Source organism: Frankliniella occidentalis, unplaced genomic scaffold (assembly GCF_000697945.3).
Source record: "Frankliniella occidentalis isolate FOCC.00 unplaced genomic scaffold, Focc_3.1 Scaffold279, whole genome shotgun sequence".
NCBI classification, from domain to species: Eukaryota; Metazoa; Arthropoda; class Insecta; order Thysanoptera; family Thripidae; genus Frankliniella; species Frankliniella occidentalis.
Genome location: NW_026267405.1, coordinates 386,239 through 405,413, shown reverse-complemented (window position 1 = coordinate 405,413; position 19,175 = coordinate 386,239). Strand labels below are relative to the sequence as shown.

Sequence of the window (19,175 nt, the reverse complement as noted above, 5' to 3'; positions counted from 1 at the left end):
GTCCGTCACTCGCCGCCACGAAATTGCCAAGTTCAGCAGACCGTGCGGCCTCCCATAGCGCCTTAGGGTAGGCAACAACTCGCCTGCAGTGCACACGTGTACGGCGGGGTGGCCTACCCGGAGTCTCGTAGGCGCCGAGCTCCCGTACTTTCAGTCGGATCCAGCCACGCGTTTCAAAATCAAAGCCAGTCACACCCAATCTTTTGAATTCTAGTTAGAGTAGGTTATACTCATTTCCGCAGTGACGTACCCCTTCGATGGAGACGGCGGAAATGAAGCGCCGGCAGCGGCCCCGGCCGAGAAGTTTGTCAGAAAAGAGTTCGCCACGAAGTGGTAACGACCGTCTGCGTGCGAAATAGCCGCATATTCGAAGTACAGGGTAGGTGTGTCACGCCATATCGGGCAATACAGGATGACCCATAGACACCGAAAAATTAATTATTTGTACAGTACCAAATCGACCGCATACTGCATGCTTGCCTATCGTCTCCCACCACGGCGCCCTATGGCCCCTTGAGAGTGGGCAACGAATCCACGGGTATGCATGCGGTACAGCATACAACTACGAAATTCTCCGGGGTCGGGGGGTCAGGGTCTCTGTGGGCCATCTTGCATTTAGGGTTGCCTGCGCGCTTTTCAAGTCAGAATCAGTCATCAGATGACTGCAGCGAATCAACACAGGACCACAAGGCCAGTTGCTAGGGGGGCCAACACTGCGACCCGGCCCGCGGCACCTCAGCCCCGAGGCTGCGCCATGGCCGCCCCCGTGACCGTCGTGCTGCTGCTCGCGCTGCTCGGCCTGCTGCAGCCGGCGGCCGCCCAGGACTACTGCCAGCTGTCGGCGTGCCCCGGCGGCAGCCACACGGCCTGCAAGTTCAAGCCCGGCGCGGGGCCCGCCGAGAAGTGCTCCAAGGACGCCGTCGGCATGACGGACGCCGACAGGGACGCCGTCCTCAGCCTGCACAACAAGCTGAGGGGCGAGCTCGCCGCCGGCCAGGTCAGTCCAGGAGGGGCGCGGATTCGCGTGTCGTTAGGGTTGGAAATTCCCGAATATTTCTCGAAAATTTCCTACAAAACGGAAATTTTCAGGAAACTTTCCAGAGCTTCCCGCCCTAGAAGTGGTGGTGGGAGGGGGGAGGCGTTGACATTGCCAGTGTAACCCGCCTTTGCGTAGGCAAAATGCAGCTATAGAGCGATAGAGTGACACCAGATTGACCGCAGCTGGACGGCTTCGCCAGTGCAACAGACATGCAAACGCTCAAGTGGGACACGGAGCTCGAGACAGTCGCTCAGGTTTGGGCGGACCAGTGCGACTACGGGCACGACCAGTGCCGGAACGTTGAACGCTTCCCGGTGAGTAGTACCGGTAATACTCCGCGACGCCCTCTCCGCGAGGAGTATCGCCAAATAAGTGGGCGATCCTACCGCGTTGCCGTTTACTAGATTCTACATCCATTGATCTGTTCCAGGTGGGCCAGAACATAGCGATGACGGGCGGGTCCGGTGGGTACACCTCCGAGCTCCCAAAGAAAGTGATGATGTGGTGGGACGAGTACAAGCTGTACAGATACAAGGACGGCACCTTCGTGTTTAACCACGACACGGGCCACTTTACGCAGATGGCGTGGGCCAAGACCAACCTGCTGGGTTGTGGCCGGTCCACATATGTCGACAAGGGGTTCACTAACGAGTACTTGGTATGCAACTACGGTCCAGCGGGAAATGTCCAGGGCCAGAAAATGTACACGGCAGCGGGGCACAGGCCAACCACATGTGTGTGTCTACTTGTCATTGCCGTCTCCTTCCTAATTTTTCACATCACTCAAAATTACTCCCACTCCTCCCACTCCAAAATCGGCAAGGTAAATTAAATAAACCCAAACAGCAGTAGCTAAAATATCTCCTGTACCTTTGAATTGAGTCAGCCTGCTGGAGCCAGTGCAGTAATCCTGGGCAGGTGCTATACTACGCCCTGAGTATGAGTTGATGAATGGACCAATCTGCTGTCAAACACAAATTTTCAAATAAAGTATAAAAGCATTCAATGCTGGCATATGCATTCAAAAGAACAGCAAGTGAACCCAATAGTGATTTTAGTGATGTATTGATCCAAATAATATAAATAGCTTAGATGTGATAACAATATGTTATTAAGTCACTCAAAAGCAATCTCCCACACAAATTTTCAGCTACTTAATACAAGTCAGGACATTTCGATAATGCATGTTTTCAACAATAAGTTTAAATAACCATATGCTTACATTTAAATATACACCAATTTTAAGATTAACGTTCATTTCCTCCTCCTGTGAACTTGGGTCCAACCATCAGGATCAACCCCATGAGTATCCATAGAATTATTCATTGGATGCTGTCCATTAGAAGTACTAGGTCCACCATTTCCACCTTCATCTTCGTCACTCTCTTCATCACCTTCCTGTAAAAGTTTTGAAAAGGAATATTGTTAACAACGTAACCTCATATTAAATTAGAAACAGAACATAGTGTACAAGTAAATTCAAACCTGGAAATTAGAGCACTGTCCCTGGGTTTGATTTATACATTTACTCAACCAGTTTCCAACAGGGGGAAGTTTGGCCATTTCAGATTCAACTAGTGCTCTGTCCCCTGTTGAGCAATGTCTGTAGAACTCCCACAATAGTAACCCTACTTCATCTGTTGAATCATCTTCGCAGATAGTATTGAATTCGTCATCCATCATATCTCCCAATAGGTCGGCAACTTCCTGCCAGTCTGCGTCCGCTGTGCCAAAACAAGAACATTGACAAAACACTAAATGTGTGGTAAAAACAGCAGTAGTTCATACACCTAAAAAAATACATACGTTTGTTCCTGAATAATTGAACAGCTGCATCAACCATGCCCATCGCTTTGGCATAGCTCTGTGATCCACCCATTCCATGCTCGACAGCCAGCTAAAACAAAGAAAGGGATGTGAGTCCCAGAATGTCAGTTTTCAACAGAGATCTCCAAGTCTTTAACATAGGGTAAAGAAAAAAAAAATAAACCGCTTTAAGTCTGAGCTAGGCCATACGGTTGGCAAGAAGTGCTACACACAAACAGGAATAACAGCCGATTTTCAAATGACACCCAAGAAATATTCGTGACTTTTAATTAAAACTGTAAAAGTGGAGTCAAGTGTGCACTTAAATGAAACATAACACAGCATTTTCTTATATTGTGCCTGTTTTTTAAAGATAACCTCAATATTTAACTAGTTCCAAAGTTGGTTCAGTATTTACAAGGCTTGACTATCTCACCTGCAAAGCAGTCCACGTATTGAACACTCTCCCAGCTGCATGCCGGAACAGTTCTTCGGGGTGTGCTGACATTTTAATTGAAAATCTTCTCTAAATTTTGATTTTTAACCACTATCACATGGATGAATAACCCCTACATCGCCGTCGCCGGGCTGCTAGAGAGGAAGGTTGTGGTTGGTGGGAGGTGGGGTGGGGGCGGGTTGGGGAGGGGAGGAGGAGTCTGTATATGAGAAATTCATACAGTAGCCTCAAAAAAGCCCTCATGTTGCAGTTTCTAATCTGAATACCCCCCCATCAAGCCATTTGGCGTTTGGTTCATTCATGTTCATGTTTGTGTTTGTCGTTTGTCTGTGTCAGAGTGCGTCAAGGATTGGAAAGTTTGGATTTTTTAGATTTTTCTCAGTTCAGACACCAGACACGTAAAGTTTTCTCCCAAGTTCTTTCAGTTTTACTTAGTGGTAAGTTTTTCTTGATATTCAAGCTCTAGGAAATCTGATTGAAATGGTTTTGCATGTGGTTCGGTTTGTGATGCCGTATTCCTACCGTCTGTCATTGAACTCGTTCATATGCTGACTTTAAGCTCTTTTACTATAGTTATTTCGGGTGTAGGGTTTTGGGAACTATACTGTGTACAACTCTAGTTGTGAGTGCATCTGAATTTCAGTAAGACCGGTTCCTTCTCTCAGAGAGTCTCATAGCATCATGTCGATATTGTCCAGTGTTTTGTTTTACTTAACCTCTAAGTGGCTAGAATGTTATGTTCCTTGCTTTGATATTGCACCGGATAAATCACTACAGTTTTGAACATCAGGTTCTTTGTTCTCTGTTTCATCTTGACTCAATGTTGACTGCTGTGTAGTAATTTAGTTTGTTGTTTTGGCAAGCAATGTGCTGTAGGCATTTTGTTATGTATGACTTCCTTCTTTATGATATGATGGTGAAATGCTCTTGAATGGCATGTCGTGTTTGGGTAGAAGGCTGGCAGTGAGATGCAGCACCCAACTGCTGAGCCTGCAGAGGACGCGGAAGACAAGGATGAGGTTGACGAGGATGGGGAAGAAGACGACTCTATTGATGAGGTTTCTATTTTTGCTGAGATGTCTTATTTGACATTCAATAATCTTTAATTCCTAGAATTCCATATTCCTCAGTTCATTTTCATCTTTTAAGACTCTTGAATAACATTAGACACAATAAGTATTGTCTTAGGCACTTTTTGCTAGCAGAAACACTATTGTTAAATTATGTTTGGGATGGGTGAGATTTTATATTCACTCGGCAGGATATTGGTGAAGACAATGGGGATCGCAAGAGGCCTCCCAGCTCATGCCTCATCGCACGCACCATCACTCTACAGATGCTCTTGGCAGATCGCCTACTCGAACCGGGAGAGGGTGCAATGTCAATAGAATATATGGTGAGCTAGCTGTGCGTTTATGCAGCCACCACTGCTAACGATGCTGTCTTTGCTTAAGCTGCAACAGTGTGCTCCTTGCCGTAGCCAAACTTTTGCTTGTTGCCAAATCTATGCCATTGGCATGATGAGTCTTGTACATTATTTTATATAAACTGTAGATATTAAGAGGAAATTTTTTTAGGGGACTAATAAAAAAAAGAAATGGTGCATGCTAAGCTTATTTCATTTTTGTTTTTACTTTCTTATTCTTTCATGTTCTCGGCCTTGCACTTATCGCATTCTTTCAAATAAAGCTTCCTTGCTTTTTGTTATTTTCTCGTTATTTTTTTCAGTTTACTTTCATTGCCAAGTGCAGTGTTCAAGAAAACACAGAGAGTTACCAAATAAGTTATTCAGTTTTGTGCTTTGTCCCACACAGATTTTGCTGCAAAATATGTGGTGAAGAATTGGCTTCTTTGATTTAGGAAACCCTTTAACAAAATATATGTGCTCTAAAATCAGAAGATGCATGCAACACATTTCACTTTTATCAGCAGTTTTCAACAGGTTTCTTGTCCTTCGCCTCCCTCTCTCTGTCTTTCTCTTAGAGGCAAATAAAGTAAGGCAGGCAGCTAATTGTTTCAAGCGTCAGTAATAGCTTGGTTCTAAATAGAGAACTTTGTTCATCTTTGACTAATCTACTAACTTAGCGTTTATTTGCCTAAATTTTAGTGGCTGCAGTTCAATAAGAAATGTGCCTTGTTTATTCAATTTTTGTAATGCAATGTTTGTAATTTTGTTCTTTCTTTCTTCTGATTTTAGGGTCAGCGCTTTGTTGGTGATCTTCTGCCTGATGGGAAGATTCGATCTCAGGAAACAGATATTGTTTTTGTTACACCAAGCGCATGGGCTGTAAACTGCAGAAGAATTATTAACCCAGGGAAAAAGTCGGGTTGCGGATGGGCATCGGTATGCAATCATTTAAAACTAGATATATGAAACACCGTATGTATAAGCTCTGGGAGAAATTATTTTTTTCTTAAATTTATCGTTTATTTTGATGTATTTTATGTAGATTAAGTACAAAGGAAGAAAATTGGATGCTTTTAAGAATATTTGGATAAACCGCAGAAACGAAGAACGTGAAAAACTCTGTGAGGTAGTAGATGGTGAGTATAAATTTGTTACCTTTACTCTTTATTTAGTACCTCACAGTTTAAAATTATTCATGTTTCCATTCATCTTTTTATTAGGCTATGAATTAAGCATAGACAAGGATAACACAATGCTAGCTCCTCCACCACCACCTCCACCTCCTGCCCCAGTATCCTCTGCTGGTCCTGCAACTGTAGCTGCAACATCAGCTGCAGCCATGGTGACAGCAACTACTACTGCAGCTGCCATTGCTTTTGCTACAGCCACTGCGACATCAACAGCTGTTGTTACTCCTTTAGTTGTTCCACCCAAGCCTCCAATTAGAATGCCAGTTAAGCACCATAATATTGGCAATCGTACCAGTATGCAGTGAGTATCTTTGCTCTGTATTTGTTTATCTTAATATTTTGTCTGCTACAATGTCAAAACATTTTTGTTTTCTTTCTTTCTTTCTTCTTTTTTTAAAAATTTAAAATTTGATTTTGATTTGCAGTGACCCCAATATGTTGGTTGAGAGTACAGCCTTCTCTTCATTAGGGAAAATTCAACCTTTCCTTGTCTCAATGTCTTCTAATGCTATGTTAGTAATGGACTTTCACTGCCATCTGACAACCTCTGAAGTGTGTGGCTACCTTGCAGGGCAGTGGGATGTGAATGCTCATAGTAAGTCATGTCTAAATATGTTCTTGTTATGCCCATCTTATTCATTTTTTAAAACTCCTCTCTAAATATTAATATTTTTTTTCTGTATTTAACAGACCTAGCAGTTACCTATGCTTTTCCATGTCACTCTCGGCTAGATGATCAAGCAAATGGTCCATCTGTTGAGAAAGAAATCAGGAAAGAAATAGAACTTAGGGGTTTGATACCAGTTGGATGGTATCATTCTCATCCAATGCTTCCAGCTTCACCATCTCTTAGAGACATTGATAAACAATTAGATCATGAAATGCACATGAAGGGCTCAAGTGATTCAAGCTACACACCGTGTGTGGGGGTTATTTGTTGTAAGTTTCCTTTCATCTGTCAATGTGATTTTTATTTAAAATGCCAAATTTATGACATACTTCTAATTCTTTGTTGAATCTTTAGCACCATACTTTACTGATACTTCAAATGTTGAATCAAGCATTGTAAGTTTTTGGGTTGCACCCCCTCCAGAAAACAAACCTCTGGAATATGGTAAGCCAATGTTAATGAACTACAGTATTGTTCAAGATAATAGTCTACACCCTGATGTTCTTAAAGAGATGGTAAGTATTGTAAAGCTCTAAAACTGATGTAAACTGTGTGCAGTGCAGACCTAAAATTACAACTAATCCATATTTCTTTACAGACCGCATTGATAGAGTTTTATAAGGATATGCATGACTTTATTGACTTCAATACAGTGTACAAAAGTGAGCTAACGTATTTGGAGAAACTGAAGGTTCGTATTGGCATTTGAAATGTACCCTTTCTTGTTAACAAAAAATTTTGAACTCTAAAATATATCTTCTTACAGGCCACACTTAGTCCAAAGTTTCCACGGGATCAAACTGATGGGGTTTTGTGGGGCTTCATCCGCCAGCTTGTTACCCCAGGGTCAGAAGAAAAGGATGATGATGGCAATATCAAAGTTTATGCACCAGAGACAACTACTATCATCACAACCAACACATCGACTTCAACAACAAGCACATGCCCAACTACTCTTGTTGTGCCTCTTGTTGTTCCTGGAAGTAGGAACACGGGATGTACCTCAGTCACAAATTCCATCAACTCAAATTCGCTGGGGGCTGTCAATTCTACCACATCCTCATCATCATGTACAAATACAACGTCAGCAGGATTTTTCTTAGGGTCAGACATGACTAGTGCCATCATTGCAGCTGGGAAGTTGCCTGCCGGTACATCACTAATGAGCGTCTTACCAGGAAACAACCAAAATATGTTTATCTCTCCTTTAGGGCTAAATTTACTGAACAACAGCAATGCCAACAAAGGCTGTAAAACTACCAGCACTACTGGATCAAATTTAGCAACTATCAGTAGTATGGGAAATTTGGGAAACTTAGGAAACCTGGGGAACTTGGGGAATCTCAGCATTGCAAATCTTGCTAATCTTAACAATCTCACTCTAGGCAACATGGGCAACCTTGCAAGTATTAGTTTAAGCAACAAAAATCTTTCAGGATCAAGTATAAATACCAATAATTTTAGGAATAGTGCAAATATGTCTGTATCAATTAGTAATGCTTCTACTCATTGTTCTCATGTATCTACTACATCTTCAGTTTCTCATTCATTACTGAATTCTTCTGTCTCCACTGTATCATCATCAGTCTCTACCTCATCTGTCATTGGTGGTTTCAAAACAAGCGTTGGTGCTATAGAAATATCAGCTAGTACTGATGTACCTAAAAAAATTGAGAGTGACTCAATTACCATTTCCACAAGTTCGTCAAAAGATGACGCATCAGTCATGATCAACACCAACTCCTTGAGCAATACTGCTGTTACAAACAATATCCCCTCTATTCCTCACTCTGCTTCATCACACAGCTCTGTGAACAATATTTCAAGTGATGTTAATGGAAGCAAAGTCATTAATAATATTAGTGTTTCTGTGGATAAGTCAATTGGTAACCAACTTGACAGTGACCCAGAGAGACCAGCAAAAATTCCAAAACTGGATGGAACATCAGTTGTTACTAGATAAGGAAGTGCAATTTTTAGGCCTATATTTTACAATGTACCTTTAATACATGTGTACATACTACTTATCCGTCTAATGTCTTGTGAAAAATGTTTAGTACTGTAGTTGTCCTATTTCCGTACTGTATAGTGTGAATGTTTCATTTAAGAGGGCTTTCTGTCTCTTGTATTATTTTTACTATTTGTATGTTTTTATGATGTAGAAAATGTTAAGGGCAGAGCGGGTTTTTTTTTTATTATTGGTTTGGTCTTTTGCATAATTCCTTTTTTTTTCTCGTGTGTTTTGTGAAGCAAATATTATGTGTTTTTAAATTTGTAAGGACGCAATTCATTTAATGTTGCTAGGCTGAGTCTTTTTAAGTATTTGTGAAAATGTGTTTGTGTGTACTTAGATATTTTTTTTTTATATCTATATATCTACACCCTTTTACATTATTTTAGTATGTATGTAGGTATGTGTTGTGTATGTACAGTATCAGATATTCATAGTCTGTTCTGAATGAATAGTAAATAGTACTTTTGCGTACACATGCGTAATCTATGCATGTATGTCTAGTAGAAAATTGTATCCTTATTGGCCTTATCTTACCTTTGGATAAATTTGCATTTGGTTTATGGCAAACCTCCAATGAAATGGCAATCTCATCAGCAATAGTCACAGCATTTTTATTTTTCACATCTCTCTGTTAATGTTTGTTTTATGATGATTAACCTTTGGTTCTCAAGGTGATTGTTTCATTATGTAGCTGTTAACTAGGACAATAGAAGGTCTGTGCGTTTTTGTGCTGTTTTAAATTGAGTAGTACTTTAAAATAATTTCGGCATTTATTCTGTTCGCTGATGACTTAGTCCTTTGAAGGTATGCATTATTGACCAACAACATCTCTTTTTCAAAACAAGATCTCAATAAAGTTTTAAGTGACACTTTTAAAATTGAATTATTGTGAATGTGTATTTTTAGATACATGGAGAGTTATAAGTATTTTCTCAATTTCTGTGATGCAAGAAATGTAATATATTTTGAAGTAGATGACTTGGTACCTCCATTATATTAGGAGTGAATTAGCCATGTGAAGTCATCAAGTGACGAGAGTGAGAGTTTGTATGTAGCTTGGTATTTTCCAACCAATGTGACTAATAAATGTTCTTTGGAGTAGGAAGCAACTTGTAAATTTATTTTGTCCTAGGCTTTTAATCTGTAGACAAACACTATCCGTGCCCCCCTTGTCAAATGATGAGGGGGCGATCATCACGTGTAAATACCTCGTTCCCCGTACCCCCAGTACCCCGTACCCAGTCAAGAAAGAGCCAAGCCGTTTGAAGTTAGCGCGCTGTAAAAGACAAGGCTGGCCAAAATTGCCGAAAGCGAGTGTCTGGAGTGGGCGGAGCCAGTTAATTTATTTATCTTTTCTCTCTGCTGTTTTTGGCTCTGTCATTACACGAATAACAACTTAATAGGATACTAGAATTGAAATAAGATAGTGCCGTTCAATGCAACCGTGCGCAGATTGTTGATTTCCACGCCTGTAGGGCATCCCATAATAATCTGTCGGACTGACGGCGTTCAATGCATGTTTATCTTTAACCTTTCTGACATTTTCTAGACCGATACAGATCCTGTCATCGTTACTGTTAGACGAGAAAGGCCAATTCGTCATGATGCAACACAAGTTTGTAAGCAATTGTTTAAAATCTTATTGACACGGTTGCATTTAAACGTTGTGGCAATGCGTCAATCCCTTTGTTTTCAATGTCAGATTGGTGGTCCCCAACACGTATTTCCTACGGATAGCATTCTGTGAAACATTGTCTTCCTGTAAATACTTGATTTTTGATCTGCAAAGTGTGTAAAAATACGAAACTTGCTCCAGAATCTTAGATATTGAGTGTTAAATATTGTAGATATAACCCAACTTATTTTGGTACTTACTTGGTTTGTTTTGCACCATTCAATTTGTTGTGTTCTTTCTTCTTTTGTTCAACAATATTGAACTATGTTGAATACTTTTTTAGTATAAGTAACTGTTCATGATTTTTTTTCAATTTCTTTCACATAGTTGCCCTTAAGCCTAAACACTGACCATTTTTCAGGGGCTTTGCAGATCATCTCTTTGACCTTTATTTCATTTATTTATTTCTTTATCCAGTAGGTATTCAAGATTTTGAAATGAACGAGACATCGGTTGATACCTTTGCCTCAGAGGGCTGTTCTCAAGTCCTGAATCGCAATTTGCCTCTGGTATGTTAACTAAATGTGCTCATCAAATATACTTTTCATGAAATCTTTGTTTCTCTTTGCGTCATCATTGTTTTAAAAATGTATTTTGTTTTCACTGCAGTCCGATTCTCTGTCAACATCTGTACCTGAATGTGGAAAGATGGAAGGCCATGCCATCCAGTTGGCATCAGAAAAAGTTAGTGAGAAATCATCTCCTTCTGAAAATCAGTCACCCTCTCTTGAAGATGATTCCTCATCTTCATGTATACCTGAAGATATTGGTGATGTGGCTAAGCAAATGGATAAGCTTTCTGTTCACCCAGACGAAAGTGTGACATCCATTAAAAAATCCTCAGCTGAAAGCAGTCCAGCCTCGATCAATAGAGGTCCGGAAGAGTATCAACTGAAGTGGATAATGTGGCATGATCACAAAACTCCCATTATCACCCAGAATCAGAATGGACCCTGTCCTTTGATTGCAATTGCAAATATTCTTCTCTTGCGTGGTAAAATGAAACTGTCTTCAAATGCTTCTACTATAACAGCCGAAGAACTTCTTACTCATGTGGCTAACAATATTGTGGAAAGTAGACCAGAGGTTTGTAATTCCCATGGTGTGATATTAAATGGCTTCTGAAACAATATCTTTCGACCAAGATGACAAATCATCTTTCAATTCCTCTCCAGGAAAATTCAGAGGAAATTATGCGGAACTTTGAGCAGAACATGCATGATGCTATGTCTTTACTGCCTCAACTTCACTCAGGTTTAGATGTTAATATAAAATTCACTGGGTATGCTTTTCATTGATATTGTTGAGGACATGAAATCTGCTTACTTTCTGTTAAGTCTTAAAACATTAATTTTTTCTTTTGCCTTCAGAGTTAACCACTTTGAGTTCACTGAAGCATGTACAGTATTTGATCTACTTGACATATCTCTGTATCATGGTTGGGTTGTTGACCCTCAAGCAACAGAAACTGTTCAAGCTCTTGGAAATATGGGGTACAATCAGCTGGTAGAAATGATCATTCAAGACAAAATGGCTGATGATTCATCCAAAGTTACCAAAGGTATATTTTGTTTAAGTATTAACCGTTACAAAAATCTACACTTTTTCAGAAGTTAATAAAGTAAAATAACAAATTTTATTTGTATTTTGTAGCTTTATTGGCTGAGCAATTTTTGGAGAGCAGTGCCTCACAATTAACATATCATGGTTTATGTGAGTTAAATTCAGTAATGGCTGACAACGAACTTGCGGTTCTCTTCAGAAATAACCACTTCAGTACAATATTCAAACGTAGAGTAAGTCAACTGAAAGCAATGTCTCAAAGGGTGTGTTCTGTAATTACTACTTTTTCATCTATTTTCATCTGTCTACCCACTTTATGTGATTTAGGTCCCAACAAGATCAAGAGAATCAAAACAAAGTATAGAGCAGGTATGGAGAATTTTATTGTGTTATCTCTGTTTACTTAATTTTTTACAGATGGATTATTACTCATATTTATGTGTCTACCAGGTTCAAAATGAACTGTTCCTACTTGTGACTGACCAAGGTTTCCTTCATGAGTTCAATGTTGTTTGGGAAATGCTATGCAATATTGAAGGTGACTCCATGTTTGTGGACAGTGCTTTCAAAAATGTCCCACCTAAATCAGCTCCAGAATTCTCTCCTGCTCCTAATACCATGTCTCAGATTGACCAAGAGTAAGTATTATTCTTAAGTTTTGTTCATTTTAGCATCAACTGATTCCATTTGAATTTCTATAAAGGGTATTTCAACTATGCTCTGGTGTTGTGCAAAATGTGTCTTTACTTCTAAGGAAGTACAGAATGCCTGTTAAGAGCGTGGCTAAAATGGTTACCTTTATTTGTGTTGGTTCTCATGCTTCCTTTCTATTCTCCTCATCTCATGTATCTCTTTATTTCTCTGGATTTATTATCCTTTCTGAACAACTGTAGTTAATACTACTTTACATTTTAATTAAATTCTATGAGGGTTGTCCCATGTTGCATGTGAGGTTTGACTGGATTGGGTTGTGTAACTTTGGGTCTATTATTAGTATTTTTGTCTCGTCAGAGGAAAAAAAATGAGTGTTCTGCTTCTCCTCCTTTCTGTGATTTGTCTGGGTTTTGAGGTTTGAATCCCTTTCCTTCCCCAGCTATATGGTGGCTTTGGCATTGCAAGAGGATATGCAGCGTCTAGATGATTCATGGGAAGATGTTAAAAAATCACATCCTGATGAGGACCTATCTGAACTTTCAGAGTGAGTTGCCACTGACTTCATAAAGCATATTAGAAAGAGCAGACATGTTGCTTTTGCTGTTTGTGATTACACTCTGCATGCCTCATCAACAGTCTACCAAACATTCCACATTACAAATCTTATTTTGTGCTTGATACTAGATTTAGAATTAAGTGCTTTCTCGTGCAAGACTACTATTTGAGTTGCTGTCGTATTTTTCAGAATGGCAGTCACCCTAGTTTTCATTTGGCACCTTATAAGACATGCATTTGGCTGATTTTTTGGCTTGGAAATTATGTTGAAATGTGTGTATATCTCAAAACTTTTTTCTAGTGAGGAGCTGGCTCGACTCATACATAAAAAAGAGATGGAAGGAGCTGCTGAACAGGAACGAGTCAACAAGCAGCTGGCTGAGCAGTCTCAGCAGCCCACTACTGTAGGTAACCAGGCGTCACCAACTTGCTCCTGCAACTCATCTGACTGTAGTCATCGCCCCCCTGTTTGTGCTGTTGAGACTTGCACACCAAACCCAAGTGGTTCACCAACATCGTCATCCCACAAAAAGAATGCTGTGAGTTAATTCAAAATATCATCTCCTAATTTACTTCAGGTATGCTTTGATGTATTATATTTTTTCATGGGTTGTTTTCAGTGCTCGGTCCTCTGATAAATGCTTTCCAGGCCTGCGTTGACCTAATGCATGGCTTGGAGGAAAATTTTCAAGGCATTGATTATTAATGTGTTTACTTAATGGGACAAAACGTTGAACACTGTGCCCACAAATATTCACGAAGAAAGAAATTTATTTCTTTAAAATGGGAAAAAGCCTTGTCAGTTGCAAGTTACACATGGAATGACATTTCTCCAAATGGCTTAAACCAAAATTTATTTTCAATACTGTGAATTGGAGCCAATATTTCCACTTGACACAGCTCTCACTATTGTGAGTCATGTGTTTGTCAAAAATTGTGTTTTCCTCATTTTTGTGTTTGTTTTATTTTGAAATGCCATAATTAGAGTAACAGGTGTATGTTTTAATAGCCATGTGTGGCTAGGAAAAGTGGCTACTGTCACAGTGAAACCAACATACAACGTATTTAAGGAGTCTGTCGCGAAAATTCGTTACAAGTGGGAATCTGTTATGTTACCACTAAAATCATAGCCAAGGGGAAGAATCCAATTCAAACAGAAATTCTGTTATCTGGGTGTCCGTTGTGTGTGGGTTTCACTGTATATCTCTATGCATGAATTGTTGTAAATTATTGTTTGAAAGTTTATCTTAGAATTAAAACTTTACCTAAGCTAATTTTTGGATTTTTGCCATCCTAGCAGTTGTTCTCTAGAGCTTTACAATGTCCCATTCTTTAATTTGTATGTAGCTAGTGGCTTTACTCACAGAAAGGTTTTGCTCATTGACATTTTGCTGATTTTTCTTTGAATCTTTGCAAAACTGGTTAAAATTATTGTTACATTTCTTCAATGTCTTTAAACATAGTTCAACAGAAGTGAATAAAATTACAATTATGGTTTGAAACTCCATGGAAAGGTGTTGTTATAGATTTTTTGATAGATGTTGTTATTTATTGGTTGAATTTGTTGTTGTGAGCACCACACTGAGAAAGTTTAAAAAAAAGATTTGCTGAAGCTTTAAAATTTGTTTACTGTATCTGTATTATTTCACATTTGCTAGATTTGAAAATTTTTACAATAATGGTAGAGATTTTGAGATCTTCTAAATTTTAATATTTGTGCGCCAGAGATGTTAATGTTAGAATCTTGATTGTGTGTAATAAGATTGTCCTTATCAGAACTATTATGATTCTTTCAGAGACTCATGCAAGTTGTGAACATTGATTTTAACTATTTTCAAGAGTTTACTGAGGGCTTTCGTCATAGTTATTCCTGTTTGAAAGAAAATTTCCCCCCAAAATTTGCTGTTGTCACATTCTGTGACCCTTAAAAAATATTTCTAGCAGTTGCAAATGATTTTGAGAACACATACTTAGCTATGTCTTTGTTGATATTGCACTTTGACACCATTCAAATAGCCATGTGCCTTATTCAAATTATAATTTATCTTGTTACCAAATATTTCATCTGTTGAATCATGAGAATTTTATTCACCTAGATATATTCTAGGAATGTAGCCAAAGAAAACACATACTTTAACTTTTGTAAAACATTTTGATTCATCAAAGTGCTAGAAATTGTATCAAATCGAGCTAAATATTCTACAGGTGGATATGAACTGAGCGAACAAACATACTGTTTTCGTAATTGTTGACCTCTTTGTTCAGTGTGCAGTGATGTGCTCACAAAACGTGGACTTTGGTAAAAGACCAGTATTTAGTAGATGCGTTTTGGGTCTGTAATATTTGAGCATTGTTTTTTAGGTTCCATCCTTTTGGTCTGTCAAACTGCAGAATCTGCACTCCCTTAAACATTCCCAAAAAAACATATTTTGAGGCAATTGTTTTACTTAACGCTAGAGTTGTATATTCAGTTTATTGTTTCATTGTGCCCTGTTGTATGTTGAGCTGTTGTTAATCCTTCAGTAATTTTTTTCTTTTGCCTCAATGGCATTTATGTTTTGTCAGCTTGGCTCTTTGAAGTATAGTTTATTAATTGCAATATGTGATGGTGTGTTCATTTATGAACTACTACGATTTATTTCAGGGTCTAAGAAATCTCTTACTTCTGCTGAACTTCAATGTGTTCTAAACATAAAGTAGAAAGAGTTAGAAAGCAATATACGCAACCTATACAGTATCTGGAGAAACTCTGAATAATAGATCAAAATGTGAAACTGCTGTGTCAATTTTTGTAGAGGATTTGGCAATGTTGATGTGATTACATTTTCTTTAAAATTATTTTCTTGTTGACCTGATTACATAAGTTTTCTCTAATAAATTGGTAAGTTTTCTGACCAATCACTATGATAATAAGTTCTTTATTTGTAGTGCTTGTGGGTACTTGTAAGGAAACCATTACCGTTTTAAACTGTATTAATGGGCAAGCAATATTAATTTCTTTTAAGTATGTACTAAATGAATGAATGGTTGTACTGAAATAGTAATTAACTAAACATTAGCCTTAATGTAGTTAATACAATAGAAATTCTACGACACATATTTTTTGCCTGTGTAAATCAGCATCTGCAGATATTGAACTACCCTCATGCCTTTTTAACTAACTGAACACTTGCCGTTATTTCATGTATCATGTAAAATGCAAGATCCTTCGTTATTTCCAAGGGCTCTACATGACAATATAATCAAAACCATGATGTTTGTTGTAGTATACTTGGCGTGCTCTTCTTGAAATTGTGGAAAAAAGTTGCAGTTAAAAGTACGTACTTTCAATTTCTTTAGAGAAAGGGAAGTCTTGATTTTAAAAAAATCTAATAATAAAAAAAAAACTTTTTTTTTCTAGTTCATGTGAGAAAATGTTAGAACAATCCTGCAGATATTTGTCATAGTTTTCGTGAAAAGTCCTTCTGGTCTGCTCTCAAAATTGTTAACAGATTTAACAACCTTAATACAAGGCAAAAAAATGTCTGATCTGTGATGTGCTGTGTTTCATTTTAAATGCCACATTTTATTTTGGCATTCCGTAGGTTAGATGATAACATGGGATGTATATACGCATAATAATTGCTCAGCTAATGACTGCATTTGGAAGGTCTAGAGGGAATGACTCTGCAAACAGAATTTTGAAGCAGCACCAGAAGCAAATGCAGTTTGAGAGTATCAGTGCATTAGTGTGGTATTTTCAGTATTACCAAAACTTGAATTTTAATGGTTACGTTTTGTTAGACTTTGTAAAGTAGCTTTCGAAGTAAACTTACTATTTTTATGATGTTTTGTCGTCTAGTCAAAGTAATTTAAAAATAACTCATGGAATTGAAAAAATATTACAGTGGTTTATATCTTATGTCTCATCTGATTATGAATTATGGAGCCAACATTGAGCTTATTTTCCTCATACTTCTTATTGCATTCAAGTTTGAATAAAGTTGATCTATGGAAATATGGGTTTATCAATCAATGTTGTTGCCATCTCCTCGGTGAGCAAGCGGTGCCGCCGGGGTGTTGGTTGGTCCCGCCCGTCAGCAGGGCGCCGTCAATTGGGGAGCACGGCCCGGGGTGGAGCAGCGACAGGCCCGGGGGATAGCGCGGCCTTTAGCGGGGCAGTATCGTCTCCAGGCAGCCACTGAGCGACGTGTAGTCGTGTGTAGTCGGTACTGACCGGGCACGGGGGCGCACTCCATGTGGCAGTCGCTGTCATACGGGCTGCGGCAGCAGCAAGGTAGCGAGCGGCCCGCATCGCCGCGCTGGTGACCTGAACACGGGTCTTGATGTCCTCGCCCTCACCAGGGTGTGCTGCGCTGTCGCTTTTGGTGGCCGCTCTTGACTGACGGTTCGATCCTGCTTTTCTTTTCAAACTTGCGCGTCTTTACGCGTACACACCGCTTCCGGTAGCCGGTCGCCGGTCCTTCCCCCTTCTCTCCATCATGGGCAACCGCAAGGTATCCTTCCACCCTTCCCTCCACGGTGCCCCTGGAAGCGGCCAACACAGAGGCCAAAAATTGGAACTATAAGAGATATTAGCGACCATCTGGAGTGACTGTAGTGACCCCCACCCTCTAGAATTCCCCGCCCCTCCTGGAGGCTCGCATTCCAGTGACCCTATCCAACCCCAACCTGCGGGCTGCGTGGTCTCCCCTTCACAGAGGCAGCAACAGCACCAAGGCCATTCATATCCCATTTCATTTCATCGCGAAGAATGGACGTTTCAGGGAAGCGGGTAGGGAAGGGAACAGACAGAAAGACCAGCCTCTGCGAGCTCTCATAGCGCCCGGTAGGTAGGCAATATCTTGCGCGCAGTGCATGCGCGTACTGCGGGGTGGCCTACCGTAATTTGCAATTTATCGATTGAATCTGCGCGAAACGGATGTGCTCCTAATACGATCCTCTACCCGCCGGGCGCTCAGCTTAGCTAAGGCCGAGGATACAGCACACAGAATACAGTATAGCGGTCTGACGATGTTGCATCTCGTTTAGCATGGTTATTTGAGCGCCTAAGGCTAATTTTCCATCACGTTAAGAGATTTCGAGCCGTCGTGGGGGGATTAAATAGTTCGCCTTGGCGAGTTTTTCGAACTGCGGTAGATCGGTAACAAGAAAATCTGTCGAAGTATATATGCACTGTCCCAGCACAAGATTTAGTCCACTCTTATGTTCGTGCTTTCCATCATCTTGTCTCTAAGCAGCCTCCGACAAACTCACCCCCAATTCTAAGATGCAAACTTTTCACAAAATATCGCGACCATCGCGTCAGTCACGAAGGGTGTGAGAGTAGTGGCGCCACCTTAAAGCAGGCAGATGTCACCCCCTGACCCAAACTCTAGTGGATTAAATTCATTGAAAAACATAGAAATAGTTGATTGAAAATTGAAGGTCACGCGCCAGCCATGTCTAGCTAAAGGATCATCCAGAAAGTACCTTTGTCATTCACCGTTACGAAACTGCCAAGATTATTCTCTGCGAGATCTCATAGTGCCTGGCAGGTAGGCAACATCTTGCATGCAGTGCATGCATGTACGGTGGGGTGGCCTACCCCGAGTCTCGCAGGTGCCGAGATTCCACAACTTGCCGACTGCATGAATCTGAGAAAAAACTTCCTTACTTTCTGGATGATCCGACCCCTTTCCCCACGAAACCTTCGTGACCTTCGGTTTTCGGTGAATTCCGCGCCCATCGTCGAAATCAGCCAAATTCCGACTTCGGATTTCTGGATGGGAAACCCAGAGCGCCGAGATGTCTGATATCACATAGAAACTCCCACCACCGTTGGTGGTCGTGGTTCGTATGGCGAAGTGGGGTGACGCGACGATCTTCAGTAGCCTCAATTCTTATTTGACGATCTTCTCTATATGGTCTCATTTAGCGTACTTCGACTGGGCTCCTAATGTGGTCAAAGTGTATCACCACAAAAAAAGGTAAACGTCCCTTCTGCAGTGCAGAGAGGTGTGAACAGAAGGTGTCACGATTTCGGTCAGGGTCCACTTTATGGGCGGCCTGATAATAGTCTCGCACAACGATGTCGCAGTTTATCCAATCAGATGGGGACCGGCTGCCGAGTGCGAGGTGGAGGATGGGGACGGGGTGGAGGGG

The 19,175-nt window shown here is 40.3% G+C and overlaps 4 protein-coding genes across 6 annotated transcripts; 3 read left to right on the top strand and 1 right to left on the bottom strand.

The window, feature by feature from the left end:
• Positions 1 to 722: 722 nt before the first annotated feature.
• Positions 723 to 2,045, top strand: LOC113206168 (venom allergen 5-like). The gene is made up of 3 exons (XM_026422112.2): positions 723 to 997; positions 1,222 to 1,353; positions 1,470 to 2,045. The coding sequence occupies exons 1-3, from the start codon at positions 755 to 757 to the stop codon at positions 1,869 to 1,871; spliced, it is 777 nt and encodes a 258-aa protein (XP_026277897.1). The 5' UTR covers positions 723 to 754; the 3' UTR covers positions 1,872 to 2,045.
• A 40-nt stretch (positions 2,046 to 2,085) lies between these two features.
• Positions 2,086 to 3,454, bottom strand: LOC113206169 (pre-rRNA-processing protein TSR2 homolog). The gene is made up of 4 exons (XM_026422113.2): positions 3,282 to 3,454; positions 2,846 to 2,936; positions 2,525 to 2,763; positions 2,086 to 2,437 (listed from the first exon to the last, which is right to left on the bottom strand). Exons 1-4 carry the CDS (start codon positions 3,351 to 3,353, stop codon positions 2,294 to 2,296), a joined length of 546 nt encoding a protein of 181 aa, XP_026277898.1. The 5' UTR covers positions 3,354 to 3,454; the 3' UTR covers positions 2,086 to 2,293.
• A 121-nt stretch (positions 3,455 to 3,575) lies between these two features.
• Positions 3,576 to 9,689, top strand: LOC113206161 (MPN domain-containing protein). 3 transcript variants are annotated; one of them, XM_026422101.2, is made up of 11 exons: positions 3,596 to 3,739; positions 4,256 to 4,360; positions 4,564 to 4,698; positions 5,500 to 5,646; positions 5,753 to 5,846; positions 5,931 to 6,201; positions 6,326 to 6,495; positions 6,591 to 6,839; positions 6,925 to 7,085; positions 7,169 to 7,261; positions 7,337 to 9,689. In XM_026422101.2, exons 2-11 carry the CDS (start codon positions 4,271 to 4,273, stop codon positions 8,531 to 8,533), a joined length of 2,607 nt encoding a protein of 868 aa, XP_026277886.1. In that variant the 5' UTR covers positions 3,596 to 3,739; positions 4,256 to 4,270; the 3' UTR covers positions 8,534 to 9,689. The 3 variants fall into 3 exon arrangements, with proteins under 3 accessions (XP_052129480.1, XP_026277887.1, XP_026277886.1); XM_026422102.2 differs by lacking the exon at positions 4,256 to 4,360 and having other exon boundaries at positions 3,590 to 3,739; XM_052273520.1 differs by lacking the exons at positions 4,256 to 4,360; positions 4,564 to 4,698 and having other exon boundaries at positions 3,576 to 3,739.
• Positions 9,690 to 10,435: 746 nt separating this feature from the next.
• Positions 10,436 to 17,028, top strand: LOC113206156 (ubiquitin carboxyl-terminal hydrolase MINDY-1). The gene is made up of 11 exons (XM_052273521.1): positions 10,436 to 10,451; positions 10,677 to 10,768; positions 10,869 to 11,345; positions 11,435 to 11,541; positions 11,630 to 11,820; positions 11,913 to 12,055; positions 12,150 to 12,191; positions 12,273 to 12,460; positions 12,916 to 13,020; positions 13,333 to 13,570; positions 13,652 to 17,028. Exons 2-11 carry the CDS (start codon positions 10,697 to 10,699, stop codon positions 13,664 to 13,666), a joined length of 1,578 nt encoding a protein of 525 aa, XP_052129481.1. The 5' UTR covers positions 10,436 to 10,451; positions 10,677 to 10,696; the 3' UTR covers positions 13,667 to 17,028.
• Positions 17,029 to 19,175: the final 2,147 nt, after the last annotated feature.

What these genes read in the sequence shown, in the direction of transcription:
- LOC113206168 (XM_026422112.2), top strand. Translation starts at nt 755, where the DNA reads ATGGCCGCCCCCGTGACCGTCGTGCTGCTGCTCGCGCTGCTCGGCCTG. An exon ending in GCGAGCTCGCCGCCGGCCAG is followed by an intron (nt 998 to 1,221) that starts GTCAGTCCAGGA and finishes GATTGACCGCAG; the next exon opens with CTGGACGGCTTCGCCAGTGC. An exon ending in GGAACGTTGAACGCTTCCCG is followed by an intron (nt 1,354 to 1,469) that starts GTGAGTAGTACC and finishes GATCTGTTCCAG; the next exon opens with GTGGGCCAGAACATAGCGAT.
- LOC113206169 (XM_026422113.2), bottom strand. Translation starts at nt 3,353, where the DNA reads ATGTCAGCACACCCCGAAGAACTGTTCCGGCATGCAGCTGGGAGAGTG. An exon ending in ATACGTGGACTGCTTTGCAG is followed by an intron (nt 2,937 to 3,281) that starts GTGAGATAGTCA and finishes TCTTTGTTTTAG; the next exon opens with CTGGCTGTCGAGCATGGAAT. An exon ending in TCAATTATTCAGGAACAAAC is followed by an intron (nt 2,764 to 2,845) that starts GTATGTATTTTT and finishes GTTTTGGCACAG; the next exon opens with CGGACGCAGACTGGCAGGAA.
- LOC113206161 (XM_026422101.2), top strand. Translation starts at nt 4,271, where the DNA reads ATGCAGCACCCAACTGCTGAGCCTGCAGAGGACGCGGAAGACAAGGAT. An exon ending in AAGACGACTCTATTGATGAG is followed by an intron (nt 4,361 to 4,563) that starts GTTTCTATTTTT and finishes TTCACTCGGCAG; the next exon opens with GATATTGGTGAAGACAATGG. An exon ending in CGTATTTGGAGAAACTGAAG is followed by an intron (nt 7,262 to 7,336) that starts GTTCGTATTGGC and finishes ATCTTCTTACAG; the next exon opens with GCCACACTTAGTCCAAAGTT.
- LOC113206156 (XM_052273521.1), top strand. Translation starts at nt 10,697, where the DNA reads ATGAACGAGACATCGGTTGATACCTTTGCCTCAGAGGGCTGTTCTCAA. An exon ending in CAAAACAAAGTATAGAGCAG is followed by an intron (nt 12,192 to 12,272) that starts GTATGGAGAATT and finishes TGTGTCTACCAG; the next exon opens with GTTCAAAATGAACTGTTCCT. An exon ending in ATGTCTCAGATTGACCAAGA is followed by an intron (nt 12,461 to 12,915) that starts GTAAGTATTATT and finishes TTCCTTCCCCAG; the next exon opens with CTATATGGTGGCTTTGGCAT.